Genomic DNA, 13,026 nt, shown 5'->3' with positions numbered 1-13,026 from the left:
TTGGTAATTATTATTTAAACGGCAACTCCAGCCGTCAAAGCCAAAATGTCATTTATCGTCTGACAGATGACAGAGTCACTGTCAAAAGATTCACCTGTTTACGGTTGGAGCGGCCGCCACTCGCCGCCTTTTCTCGGCATCATAGTTAACTTTATTTCGGATATAGTTCGGCAATACCACATTTCACCACACCCACTAAACACAAAGTGCATCAAGAAAGAAGAATCGAGCCCGATAATCACCGGAGACGAAGATAACACTGCACGAGGTACTTGCATGCACTACCTACTTTACACCGGTTGATTAGGGATTCTTTGGGTTGCTCCGCGCACCGCGGACGAAACAGTGGCTACTACTATCCGAATAGCAGTTACCAGGGTGGCTACCAAACTCAATATTTTGCAACATCTCAACAAACGCCACTGATACTACTAGATCAAATTGATTCACCTAGTAATTATTTTTCTAACTCGAGCATGAAACAAACAAGAATAGTAGAGGGATAACTCTTAAAGCAGATGGAGATGCAAGCATATTGCATGATGCAAGCAATATTGCATGCTGTAAGGCTAAAGGGGTTTGGGTAAAATTGGCATGAATTTTTAAACTTGCGACCACTCATGAAAAGTATTTTATTAGGAAGAAGGTAACAAGATATTCGTTTTCTTTTATTAAAGTTCCTTTCTAAAATGCATCGGAGCTGAGATATTTTAATATGAAAAATGGATAATCATGTCGTCATTTAGGTACTTTAATTGTGTATTTTTTAGGTTACCTGCTATTTTCTTTGTCTTAAACAACAACAAAAGAGCCTCTAATGAGCCCCGTGAGTCCACCAACCGACCGCGATCGGTTTGACCAATCACAGCACAGGATTTGTTTACCTGAGCCGCGCGGCATACTCCGGCGCACTGTGCACCATACTTCAGAGCCAGTCCACACGGCGCGTTGTAGACGTGGGCGTTATTTCACGTCACTAGATACATTAAGTAGTTACGCGGCATGTAACCGAGTCACTAGTTTCGCTTCAAATTAAAAGTAGTGATTTTTGTAAATGCGTTACTGGGATGGTTGGGTCATGAGTGACCACGCGCACAATAATATGAATACGCGGCATATAACCGAATCACTAGTTTCTCTTTCGAGTAGTAATTTTGTAAATGCGTTACATTTCTTTCGCATCGCGCCTACCGGCCGGTCGAGCGAGATAGCAGATCAGATTTCCGAGTAAGCGAGAGCGGGTGACACGAAAATCCGAAGTAATCCGAACGCGCACATGCCGTGGCATACAACAAAAAACAAAACAGCGTAACAGTACTAGTTTAAGTACGTTTAATTTTCATACGTAAGACTATAGACATTAGACAAATACAATAAAATAAGTGATCTCTGTTTGTAAATAATTTCAACGGCTTGCGATTCCAGGAAGCGAGCGTCAATTTGTTGAAAAGTAAAATAAAAGAACTTAGTTTGTTTTAGTTCGTCGTTGGACTTGTATTTTTTTGAGTACTTTCTTCTAAAAATTAATAAATGTTATTTTGGTGCTTTTTTTGTAAAAGACAATGCCCATTCAAGTATGAACAAATGTACTGTCTTCAAGATTTTTGTATCACCATCAAATCAAGTTCTATCTGTTCAATGACATCATCAGAATATTTGTAGAAAAAATTAGTGAAAACGGTTTCTGCATTTCCGAAATATTAACCATAAAAAATTACAATATTTTGAGGTTAGGTTAGGTTAGAAAAGTAGGAACTCTACATGTTCTGTAGTAATAATTAGTATGAATGATTGGATAGTAATTAGGAAATAATATATCACCCGTATTGGATACAGGAAGTGGCAATTTGCAGGGCACATAGTTCGAAAAAACGATAGGCGTTTGGGTCCCAAAAGTCTTGGCATCACTACCTCGTAGCAGAAAGCGCAGCGTTGAAAGACCCCGCACTAGGTGGAAAGACAACGAGTCGCAAGAAGCCGCTGGATTCAGGCGGCACAAGGCCGTGGTCTGTGGAAGTCCCTACAAGAGACCTATGTCCAGACGAGGACGTCTAGCGGTTGATAATGATGATGGTTGGATACCTAGCTTTATGAGACCAGAATATAATACATATAGTGGGAGGCTTTGGCTGTGGCTAGTTACCACTCTACTGGATAATTCACTCTGCTATGAGCAAAGTCCTATAGCTACTCAACTCGGCGCGTAACATACACAAACCGAAATACAAAACATACTAAATAGAATCTAAACAAACCAAAAATATGGCGTCTATATATCGCTAGGCGTCTCAAACATAGACAGTATAGACTGGGGCTATGTACTCTTGCCGATTAAAATAAATCGATTCGACTTTCATCGACTAATTTTCTTCGAATTATGTAAGTACCTACATTAAAACGTGTTATTAATTACTCCGCATTTGAGAGGGTTAAAAAATCATAAATGCGGTAAAAATAAAGATAATTTTATTTCACAGTAAAAATAGGCTCTAAAAATAATAATAAACAATTCAGAGTAACAAAACTCAAATTAAAAAAATCGATATCGTAGACCTAGATAATCGATATAACAAACAATAATATCATTTTTAAAAATGGACATCCCTTCTCAGTACTTTTGTGACAAATGAATGGCAATCAGTAAATAACTACAATAATTGCTTCTTACCAGGCTGCATGGTCTACGACCTTTGCCTTTCCTGAAGGTGATAAAAATTAAAAGTAAAACTAACTACAATAATGGCTTACATAACAGCCGGAAGTTTAAAAACACTTTTATTTACGAAAAAAATAATCCCAAAACAAATATTCATGAAACTTAGTGAGAAATTATGTTTTTATTTTAGGTTTAATAAATGAATAAGAAATTTAAGGTACAATGCTTCTTGTGAGAGTACTGTCCATGGGCATTCTCCTTTAATGTAAAGTTTCTTTGATGTTATGTAAATATAGTTAGGATATTATGTAAATATAATATTAGTGTGGAATTGTGGATTGTCTCTAAGTAAACTATACCTATATAAAAATGTCTCGATTGAATTCTAGTGCTTTGTGGGAGTTTTTTCAAAAACTGGATAACGAAAAAAAAGCGAAATGCAACAGTTGTGGTGAAGTTTATAGCTTCAAAACTTCAACTGCGAATTTGAAAACACATCTGAGGCGAAAACACCTCAATGCGTATACAAGCCTTTGTACCGCGCAATCAACGGCAAGGACCCCAGAACAAAGTCGTGGGCAGGAACCCGCAGACGATGTGCAACCTCAGCCCTCGTCGTCCAGCTCCGATGCTGCCTCAGCTTCTACGTCCACTGCTGCAAGTACCATACCCATATACCGCGCTGCGCAACAGCTCATTGATAGGTACGGAATTAGCAAAAAAAAAGTAACACTGACTAAAAAAAGACAAATTGACAATGACCTTGCCGATTTATTTATAGATAGTTATCACCCTTTCTCTTTAGTAGAGGAACGTGCTTTTAAAAAATTTGCCCGACACATACCTGGATACGACTTACCATCGCGAAAAACTGTCTCTAATATTCTAATTCCTACATTATACGACCAAACAGTTTTACGAAAAAAAGAAGAAATAAACAATATTGAATTTCTATCTCTAACAACAGACTTATGGACGTCTCGGGTCAATGATGCTTACATTGCTGTTACAGGGCACTATCTAACAAAAGATCTTGTTCTTAAAACATTTTTACTAAAATGTGCAGAGTTTAAAGATACGCACAGCAGTACGAATATTCAAGCTGCATTGCTCGAAACGACCAACGAGTGGAATTTAACAAATAAAATAAATTTTATTGTTAGTGACAACGCACCCAACGTCAAAAAAGCCATAGCTGATATAGGGTGGAAGCATTATGGTTGCTATGGCCATACGTTGAACTTAATAGTGCAAGATGCCCTGAATTCAGTCCAAGCTTCTTTGGACAAAGTTAAAACTATAGTCCGTCATTTTAAAACAAGTACAGCAGCGCTAGAAAAATTATTAAAAGCGCAATCACAGGAAAAGCCGGACGTGACACCAAAGCGCTTGATACAGGAAGTACCAACCCGGTGGAACTCTACATTTGCTATGTTACAGCGATTTGTAGAACTGGAAAATCAAATATGTGCCACTGTTGCAGTTCTTAAAAAAGATTTACCAATTTTAACTCTCGAGGAATGGACAGTATTTCACGAACTGTGCAAGGTTTTAAAACCTTTTGACGAAGCTACGAAAGCTATGAGTGGTGAAGATTATATGACAGCCAGTACCATTATAGTCATGACACACTGTCTTAAGGAATCCTGTGACCAACTGCTCCTGGAAGGCTTTACTGTTACAACAAATAATATAATTACAGTACTTCGGACAGGCTTGGATAAAAGATTTGAAGGTGTTGAGAGAAGTGGCACGTTCTCGATATGTACATTATTAGACCCAAGGTACAAAACCAATGTATTCTCAGACACAAGTGAGGCAGCAAAAGCAAAGAAAGTGCTGGAGGAAATACTGGCAACGGATATTAGGCGACGACATGGAGAAAAACAACCACAACAATCGACTTCAACCTCTGCATCCGTCCCAGTAAGGGATAAATTTTCACCATGGACGATTTTAAACAATATTGTTGGGACGCAGCAGCAGCAAGTAGGCACACCTTTGTCGTGTGCCATCAAAGAAGTGGACTCCTATTTAAAAGAGGACATATTACCCACGTTCAATGAAAATGGGAAATTTAACTGTCCATTGCAATGGTGGCAACTTAAACAGCACATTTATCCCAACCTTGCCATTCTTCTACGCAAGTATGGCAACATAATGGCAACGTCAGTTCCGTGCGAGAGGATATTTAGTAAGACAGGTCTCACGATTAATAACCGCCGCACACAATTGAAGACATACAAAGTTGCCCAATTAACTTATTTAAATGTTAATCTAGATCCAAAAAGATTTTTGATAGAGTCATAAACTCGTTTATACATAAATAATAAACAGAATAATAAAACTACTAAATGTGTAGAAAAAATGTAAATGTGTACTGTACTTGTAATATTATAAAACTTAAAAACTGTGTGTAAATAGCCAAACAAACAAACAAAGTGTATAAATAAAAGTGCCAAAACAGACAGTGAAAACGTTGAAAAAGTGTAAATAAACTGTAAATATATCAAAATTGTAAATAAATTGTAAATATAAATGATCATTGTATATACAATCAAATCAACTTCTAAATACGCCTGCATTAATAATTTTATAAAATCATAGTTTCCTACAAGTTTCCTATTAAACACTAATCAACCATAAATACATTTAATGCAGTCAGTCCTAAGCCTGAATAAAGTATGAAGGGAAGTTAATTTATTGATATAACTGTACCTATAACTACAAACAAAGATAGTGATTTAAGCTATTTTCGTTTCGTGTGTAACGGTATAGTTGGTGGAGGTTAATGTAAACAATCACAGAAGCTGAAAAAAAATTACAAAACTAGTTACAAAAATCACTAGTTTCGAAAAAGGTGACGCCGACCAAGTCACTGATTTCGTTACGTTTCTTAAAAATGACGTAACGACCCACGTCTAGCGCGTTGCGTCAGCGTTGCGTCGACGCAGCGCTACCACTGCGTTGTAGACGTGGGCGTTATTTCACGTCACTAGATACATTAAGTAGTTACGCGGCATGTAACCGAGTCACTAGTTTCGCTTCAAATTAAAAGTAGTGATTTTTGTAAATGCGTTACTGGGATGGTTGGGTCATGAGTGACCACGCGCACAATAATATGAATACGCGGCATATAACCGAATCACTAGTTTCTCTTTCGAGTAGTAATTTTGTAAATGCGTTACATTTCTTTCGCATCGCGCCTACCGGCCGGTCGAGCGAGATAGCAGATCAGATTTCCGAGTAAGCGAGAGCGGGTGACACGAAAATCCGAAGTAATCCGAACGCGCACATGCCGTGGCATACAACAAAAAACAAAACAGCGTAACAGTACTAGTTTAAGTACGTTTAATTTTCATACGTAAGACTATAGACATTAGACAAATACAATAAAATAAGTGATCTCTGTTTGTAAATAATTTCAACGGCTTGCGATTCCAGGAAGCGAGCGTCAATTTGTTGAAAAGTAAAATAAAAGAACTTAGTTTGTTTTAGTTCGTCGTTGGACTTGTATTTTTTTGAGTACTTTCTTCTAAAAATTAATAAATGTTATTTTGGTGCTTTTTTTGTAAAAGACAATGCCCATTCAAGTATGAACAAATGTACTGTCTTCAAGATTTTTGTATCACCATCAAATCAAGTTCTATCTGTTCAATGACATCATCAGAATATTTGTAGAAAAAATTAGTGAAAACGGTTTCTGCATTTCCGAAATATTAACCATAAAAAATTACAATATTTTGAGGTTAGGTTAGGTTAGAAAAGTAGGAACTCTACATGTTCTGTAGTAATAATTAGTATGAATGATTGGATAGTAATTAGGAAATAATATATCACCCGTATTGGATACAGGAAGTGGCAATTTGCAGGGCACATAGTTCGAAAAAACGATAGGCGTTTGGGTCCCAAAAGTCTTGGCATCACTACCTCGTAGCAGAAAGCGCAGCGTTGAAAGACCCCGCACTAGGTGGAAAGACAACGAGTCGCAAGAAGCCGCTGGATTCAGGCGGCACAAGGCCGTGGTCTGTGGAAGTCCCTACAAGAGACCTATGTCCAGACGAGGACGTCTAGCGGTTGATAATGATGATGGTTGGATACCTAGCTTTATGAGACCAGAATATAATACATATAGTGGGAGGCTTTGGCTGTGGCTAGTTACCACTCTACTGGATAATTCACTCTGCTATGAGCAAAGTCCTATAGCTACTCAACTCGGCGCGTAACATACACAAACCGAAATACAAAACATACTAAATAGAATCTAAACAAACCAAAAATATGGCGTCTATATATCGCTAGGCGTCTCAAACATAGACAGTATAGACTGGGGCTATGTACTCTTGCCGATTAAAATAAATCGATTCGACTTTCATCGACTAATTTTCTTCGAATTATGTAAGTACCTACATTAAAACGTGTTATTAATTACTCCGCATTTGAGAGGGTTAAAAAATCATAAATGCGGTAAAAATAAAGATAATTTTATTTCACAGTAAAAATAGGCTCTAAAAATAATAATAAACAATTCAGAGTAACAAAACTCAAATTAAAAAAATCGATATCGTAGACCTAGATAATCGATATAACAAACAATAATATCATTTTTAAAAATGGACATCCCTTCTCAGTACTTTTGTGACAAATGAATGGCAATCAGTAAATAACTACAATAATTGCTTCTTACCAGGCTGCATGGTCTACGACCTTTGCCTTTCCTGAAGGTGATAAAAATTAAAAGTAAAACTAACTACAATAATGGCTTACATAACAGCCGGAAGTTTAAAAACACTTTTATTTACGAAAAAAATAATCCCAAAACAAATATTCATGAAACTTAGTGAGAAATTATGTTTTTATTTTAGGTTTAATAAATGAATAAGAAATTTAAGGTACAATGCTTCTTGTGAGAGTACTGTCCATGGGCATTCTCCTTTAATGTAAAGTTTCTTTGATGTTATGTAAATATAGTTAGGATATTATGTAAATATAATATTAGTGTGGAATTGTGGATTGTCTCTAAGTAAACTATACCTATATAAAAATGTCTCGATTGAATTCTAGTGCTTTGTGGGAGTTTTTTCAAAAACTGGATAACGAAAAAAAAGCGAAATGCAACAGTTGTGGTGAAGTTTATAGCTTCAAAACTTCAACTGCGAATTTGAAAACACATCTGAGGCGAAAACACCTCAATGCGTATACAAGCCTTTGTACCGCGCAATCAACGGCAAGGACCCCAGAACAAAGTCGTGGGCAGGAACCCGCAGACGATGTGCAACCTCAGCCCTCGTCGTCCAGCTCCGATGCTGCCTCAGCTTCTACGTCCACTGCTGCAAGTACCATACCCATATACCGCGCTGCGCAACAGCTCATTGATAGGTACGGAATTAGCAAAAAAAAAGTAACACTGACTAAAAAAAGACAAATTGACAATGACCTTGCCGATTTATTTATAGATAGTTATCACCCTTTCTCTTTAGTAGAGGAACGTGCTTTTAAAAAATTTGCCCGACACATACCTGGATACGACTTACCATCGCGAAAAACTGTCTCTAATATTCTAATTCCTACATTATACGACCAAACAGTTTTACGAAAAAAAGAAGAAATAAACAATATTGAATTTCTATCTCTAACAACAGACTTATGGACGTCTCGGGTCAATGATGCTTACATTGCTGTTACAGGGCACTATCTAACAAAAGATCTTGTTCTTAAAACATTTTTACTAAAATGTGCAGAGTTTAAAGATACGCACAGCAGTACGAATATTCAAGCTGCATTGCTCGAAACGACCAACGAGTGGAATTTAACAAATAAAATAAATTTTATTGTTAGTGACAACGCACCCAACGTCAAAAAAGCCATAGCTGATATAGGGTGGAAGCATTATGGTTGCTATGGCCATACGTTGAACTTAATAGTGCAAGATGCCCTGAATTCAGTCCAAGCTTCTTTGGACAAAGTTAAAACTATAGTCCGTCATTTTAAAACAAGTACAGCAGCGCTAGAAAAATTATTAAAAGCGCAATCACAGGAAAAGCCGGACGTGACACCAAAGCGCTTGATACAGGAAGTACCAACCCGGTGGAACTCTACATTTGCTATGTTACAGCGATTTGTAGAACTGGAAAATCAAATATGTGCCACTGTTGCAGTTCTTAAAAAAGATTTACCAATTTTAACTCTCGAGGAATGGACAGTATTTCACGAACTGTGCAAGGTTTTAAAACCTTTTGACGAAGCTACGAAAGCTATGAGTGGTGAAGATTATATGACAGCCAGTACCATTATAGTCATGACACACTGTCTTAAGGAATCCTGTGACCAACTGCTCCTGGAAGGCTTTACTGTTACAACAAATAATATAATTACAGTACTTCGGACAGGCTTGGATAAAAGATTTGAAGGTGTTGAGAGAAGTGGCACGTTCTCGATATGTACATTATTAGACCCAAGGTACAAAACCAATGTATTCTCAGACACAAGTGAGGCAGCAAAAGCAAAGAAAGTGCTGGAGGAAATACTGGCAACGGATATTAGGCGACGACATGGAGAAAAACAACCACAACAATCGACTTCAACCTCTGCATCCGTCCCAGTAAGGGATAAATTTTCACCATGGACGATTTTAAACAATATTGTTGGGACGCAGCAGCAGCAAGTAGGCACACCTTTGTCGTGTGCCATCAAAGAAGTGGACTCCTATTTAAAAGAGGACATATTACCCACGTTCAATGAAAATGGGAAATTTAACTGTCCATTGCAATGGTGGCAACTTAAACAGCACATTTATCCCAACCTTGCCATTCTTCTACGCAAGTATGGCAACATAATGGCAACGTCAGTTCCGTGCGAGAGGATATTTAGTAAGACAGGTCTCACGATTAATAACCGCCGCACACAATTGAAGACATACAAAGTTGCCCAATTAACTTATTTAAATGTTAATCTAGATCCAAAAAGATTTTTGATAGAGTCATAAACTCGTTTATACATAAATAATAAACAGAATAATAAAACTACTAAATGTGTAGAAAAAATGTAAATGTGTACTGTACTTGTAATATTATAAAACTTAAAAACTGTGTGTAAATAGCCAAACAAACAAACAAAGTGTATAAATAAAAGTGCCAAAACAGACAGTGAAAACGTTGAAAAAGTGTAAATAAACTGTAAATATATCAAAATTGTAAATAAATTGTAAATATAAATGATCATTGTATATACAATCAAATCAACTTCTAAATACGCCTGCATTAATAATTTTATAAAATCATAGTTTCCTACAAGTTTCCTATTAAACACTAATCAACCATAAATACATTTAATGCAGTCAGTCCTAAGCCTGAATAAAGTATGAAGGGAAGTTAATTTATTGATATAACTGTACCTATAACTACAAACAAAGATAGTGATTTAAGCTATTTTCGTTTCGTGTGTAACGGTATAGTTGGTGGAGGTTAATGTAAACAATCACAGAAGCTGAAAAAAAATTACAAAACTAGTTACAAAAATCACTAGTTTCGAAAAAGGTGACGCCGACCAAGTCACTGATTTCGTTACGTTTCTTAAAAATGACGTAACGACCCACGTCTACTGCGTTGTTTTACATACAAATAACCAAGGTGTTCACACGGCGCGCTGCGTCGTCGCAACGCACACATGACGGACAGCAGCCCCCGAGACGAAGCGGGAGGGGGTGTACTCGTGCGACGTCGGAGCGTCAGCGCTCAGTTGCTTGTGCGTTGACAGAGAGGATACACGGAAGCTCATTTCGTTTTACGTTTACGTTTTTGTATTTAGTTTTATTTGCAGGGTAATTAGTTTTATTTGCAGGGTAAAATGAATACCATTGAAGAAATTGACATAGATTACTTGATTACATTGATACAGGAAAGGGAAATTATATGGGACAAGTCAAACGTAGATTTTAAAAATAAAAATTTAAAAACAAAAGCCTGGGAAGACATATCAAAAGTTTTATTTCCTGATTACGAGAATTTCACAGCTGAACGAAAAAATAAAGTTGGTGAGTTCACAGTACAGATATTTATGTTTTTTTTATTTAAGAGGGGCTTTCAAGATTTTCTTGCACCGCCAATTCCGCGATCAGTACAAAATTAATATCTCGACACTCTAAAATTTTAAAACTTAGGGAATTTAGATTAGCGTGAGTACTATTTTATTACTTAGCTCAAAACTAACCTAGACTACGCTGAGTAGGTATAAAATATTATTTTTTTACTGATCGCGGAATTGGCGGTGCAAGAAAATCTTGAAAACCCTCATAATACAATTATACCTTATTTAGCTGCCAAGGCAGAGTTCCTCTAGTCATAAAATAGGTCGCATATTGCTGTCTTATGACATTCGGTGCTGTCTGTTCTTCATGTACGGGTTGTATTGGGAGAAATTCATCAACACTTATAGCAAATTTATCTCTTTGTCTAAAACCATCTCGATCAGCGACAAAATTGTGTAATACACAACATGCTTTTATAATGTCAGTAGCGAAGTCATAGGACACGTCTATCGGTCTGTGAAAAATGCGCCATTTGTTAGCCATAATCCCAAAAGCGCATTCGACATATCTTCTGGCTCTGCTTAGACGGTAATTGAAAACCTTTTGTTGTAAGTCGAGATTTTGACCGCCATATGGACGCATAATATGTTTGCTCAGTCCAAAAGCTTCGTCACCCACAAATACATACGGGGTTGGTATATTGCTACCAGAGAGTGGCTGGGGTTGAGGTAGTGGTAAGTTGTTGTTAATCATTAGCTCGTACAGTTTAGAATTTTGTAATATGGTTGAATCGCATTCTTTTCCGTATGCACCGATGTCGACAAATACGAATTTGTAATTTGAATCCACAATAGCTAGCAACACAATCGAAAAAAAGGCTTTATAATTAAAAAAAAGTGAGCCACTATTTGCAGGATTACACACGCGGATATGTTTGCCGTCGATGGCACCAACACATTGAGGAAAATTTGCCTTTACATCAAAACCCCTCGCTATTGTTTGGAAACTTTCAGTTGTCAGTTCAGGGATGTTGTCTCGAAGAAGATTGGTCCATATAGCACGACAAACTCTTTGTATTATATATGCAATAGTAGATTTTCCCCGTTTGAATTTGAAATGTAAATCAGTTATTGAATTTCCACTTCCTAGGTATCTGAAAAGAAAATAATTATTATAATATGCATTTATGAGATAGATAGATACCCGAAAAAAAATACTGACATATTCAGACATCGATAGCAAATAACTTTCTCTATGTAACCAATTAATTCTGGAATCGCGAAAAAAATAGCAGCTGTTGCATACATTTTGATTCAGTAGGTATTGCTTTTTGTATGTAACAGCTGTTATATTTTCACGATTCCAGAGTCGGTCACATAGTGTTTGTTAACGATATCTGAATATGTCATTAAATTTTATCGAGAAATTCACTATGTATAAATTTTTAAATCATGTTTACTATTGGTTTTGCAGGTAATGATTTAATAAAAAAATGGAGAAGTGTAAAAGATAATTACTTCAGATATTCAAAAAAATTAAAAGAAACATCAAAATCGGGCTCGGGCGCTACGAAACTGAAGAAGTATCATTTATACAATCAACTCCTTTTTTTGAGAAAAGTGGAACAAAATGCCACCGAATCTAGCTTAGACTCGCCTAGAGAAATCAACAATGAATCTACGTCTACAAATGATGACATTACCACAGACAACACTCCGCGCTATGTTCCAGTCGCGCGCAAAAGGGCAATGCAAATGGATGAGTTTGAAAGAGAAGGACTAAAACTTCTCAAGGAGCCGGAAAATCGCCATATGTCCTTTTTCAGAGCTATATTGCCATCTATTCAAGAATTTTCCGACCGAGAAACTCTCCGTTTCCAAAGTAAAGTTATACAAATTATAGATGAAATGCGGTATGGACAAACATCATCATATGTGAGTGGCCCATCAACGTCTCACCAACCACCATATGGGTATCAAACAGCAAATTTTCAAAGTACATACATTTCTGATTTTAATAATTCAATTACATCTCCAGAAACATCTCAAGCAAGTGAAGAAACTGAATACGATTTTTCTAATTTGTAATTACTGGATGATATCTCTCTTAAATAATGTCTAAATTTAAAATTATGACAATTGCTGATTATTTGTGAGTTGATTACTAATTAAACAAACCAAAAAAACTGTTATATTTTTATTACTTAAATATATTTATATAGTTACCTTAAAGTGATTCCCAGCATTTCTACTGGTTCCACTGGATTCCTCATATTAGTATAGTTTTTTCGTATGTGTGGTTCTAAGGACTTCAATAAACATTCGAAGCTGGATACACTCATTCT

At 36.5% G+C, this 13,026-nt stretch overlaps 5 protein-coding genes across 5 annotated transcripts in view; 3 read left to right on the top strand and 2 right to left on the bottom strand.

Moving 5' to 3' along the window:
- The window catches only part of LOC123878575 (protein ANTAGONIST OF LIKE HETEROCHROMATIN PROTEIN 1-like), a 151,832-nt gene that overhangs the window by 11,625 nt on the left and 127,181 nt on the right, over positions 1-13,026 (bottom strand). The window lies entirely within an intron of this gene.
- On the top strand, positions 3,174-4,966 carry LOC123878459 (zinc finger BED domain-containing protein 4-like). Its single transcript, XM_045925629.1, has 2 exons — positions 3,174-3,360; positions 3,723-4,966. The coding sequence occupies exons 1-2, from the start codon at positions 3,174-3,176 to the stop codon at positions 4,964-4,966; spliced, it is 1,431 nt and encodes a 476-aa protein (XP_045781585.1).
- LOC123878458 (zinc finger BED domain-containing protein 4-like) lies at positions 7,849-9,641 on the top strand. The gene is made up of 2 exons (XM_045925628.1): positions 7,849-8,035; positions 8,398-9,641. Exons 1-2 carry the CDS (start codon positions 7,849-7,851, stop codon positions 9,639-9,641), a joined length of 1,431 nt encoding a protein of 476 aa, XP_045781584.1.
- LOC123878583 lies at positions 10,261-12,914 on the top strand. Its single transcript, XM_045925855.1, has 2 exons — positions 10,261-10,688; positions 12,156-12,914. Exons 1-2 carry the CDS (start codon positions 10,502-10,504, stop codon positions 12,767-12,769), a joined length of 801 nt encoding a protein of 266 aa, XP_045781811.1. The 5' UTR covers positions 10,261-10,501; the 3' UTR covers positions 12,770-12,914.
- On the bottom strand, positions 10,926-13,023 carry LOC123878577 (protein ALP1-like). The gene is made up of 2 exons (XM_045925850.1): positions 12,908-13,023; positions 10,926-11,835 (listed from the first exon to the last, which is right to left on the bottom strand). The coding sequence occupies exons 1-2, from the start codon at positions 13,021-13,023 to the stop codon at positions 10,956-10,958; spliced, it is 996 nt and encodes a 331-aa protein (XP_045781806.1). The 3' UTR covers positions 10,926-10,955.

The sequence above is a fragment of the Maniola jurtina genome, chromosome 26 (genome assembly GCF_905333055.1).
Source record: "Maniola jurtina chromosome 26, ilManJurt1.1, whole genome shotgun sequence".
Taxonomy (NCBI): Eukaryota; Metazoa; Arthropoda; class Insecta; order Lepidoptera; family Nymphalidae; genus Maniola; species Maniola jurtina.
Note: the sequence above shows the minus strand (reverse complement) of the source record. Positions and strands in the feature narration are given on the sequence as shown.

Coding starts and splice junctions, on each gene's coding strand:
- LOC123878459 (XM_045925629.1), top strand. CDS start 3,174: ATGCGTATACAAGCCTTTGTACCGCGCAATCAACGGCAAGGACCCCAG. Junction 3,361..3,722: donor GCGCAACAGCTCATTGATAG/GTACGGAATTAG, acceptor TAAAATGTGCAG/AGTTTAAAGATACGCACAGC.
- LOC123878458 (XM_045925628.1), top strand. CDS start 7,849: ATGCGTATACAAGCCTTTGTACCGCGCAATCAACGGCAAGGACCCCAG. Junction 8,036..8,397: donor GCGCAACAGCTCATTGATAG/GTACGGAATTAG, acceptor TAAAATGTGCAG/AGTTTAAAGATACGCACAGC.
- LOC123878583 (XM_045925855.1), top strand. CDS start 10,502: ATGAATACCATTGAAGAAATTGACATAGATTACTTGATTACATTGATA. Junction 10,689..12,155: donor TGAACGAAAAAATAAAGTTG/GTGAGTTCACAG, acceptor TTGGTTTTGCAG/GTAATGATTTAATAAAAAAA.
- LOC123878577 (XM_045925850.1), bottom strand. CDS start 13,023: ATGAGTGTATCCAGCTTCGAATGTTTATTGAAGTCCTTAGAACCACAC. Junction 11,836..12,907: donor ATGCTGGGAATCACTTTAAG/GTAACTATATAA, acceptor TTTTCTTTTCAG/ATACCTAGGAAGTGGAAATT.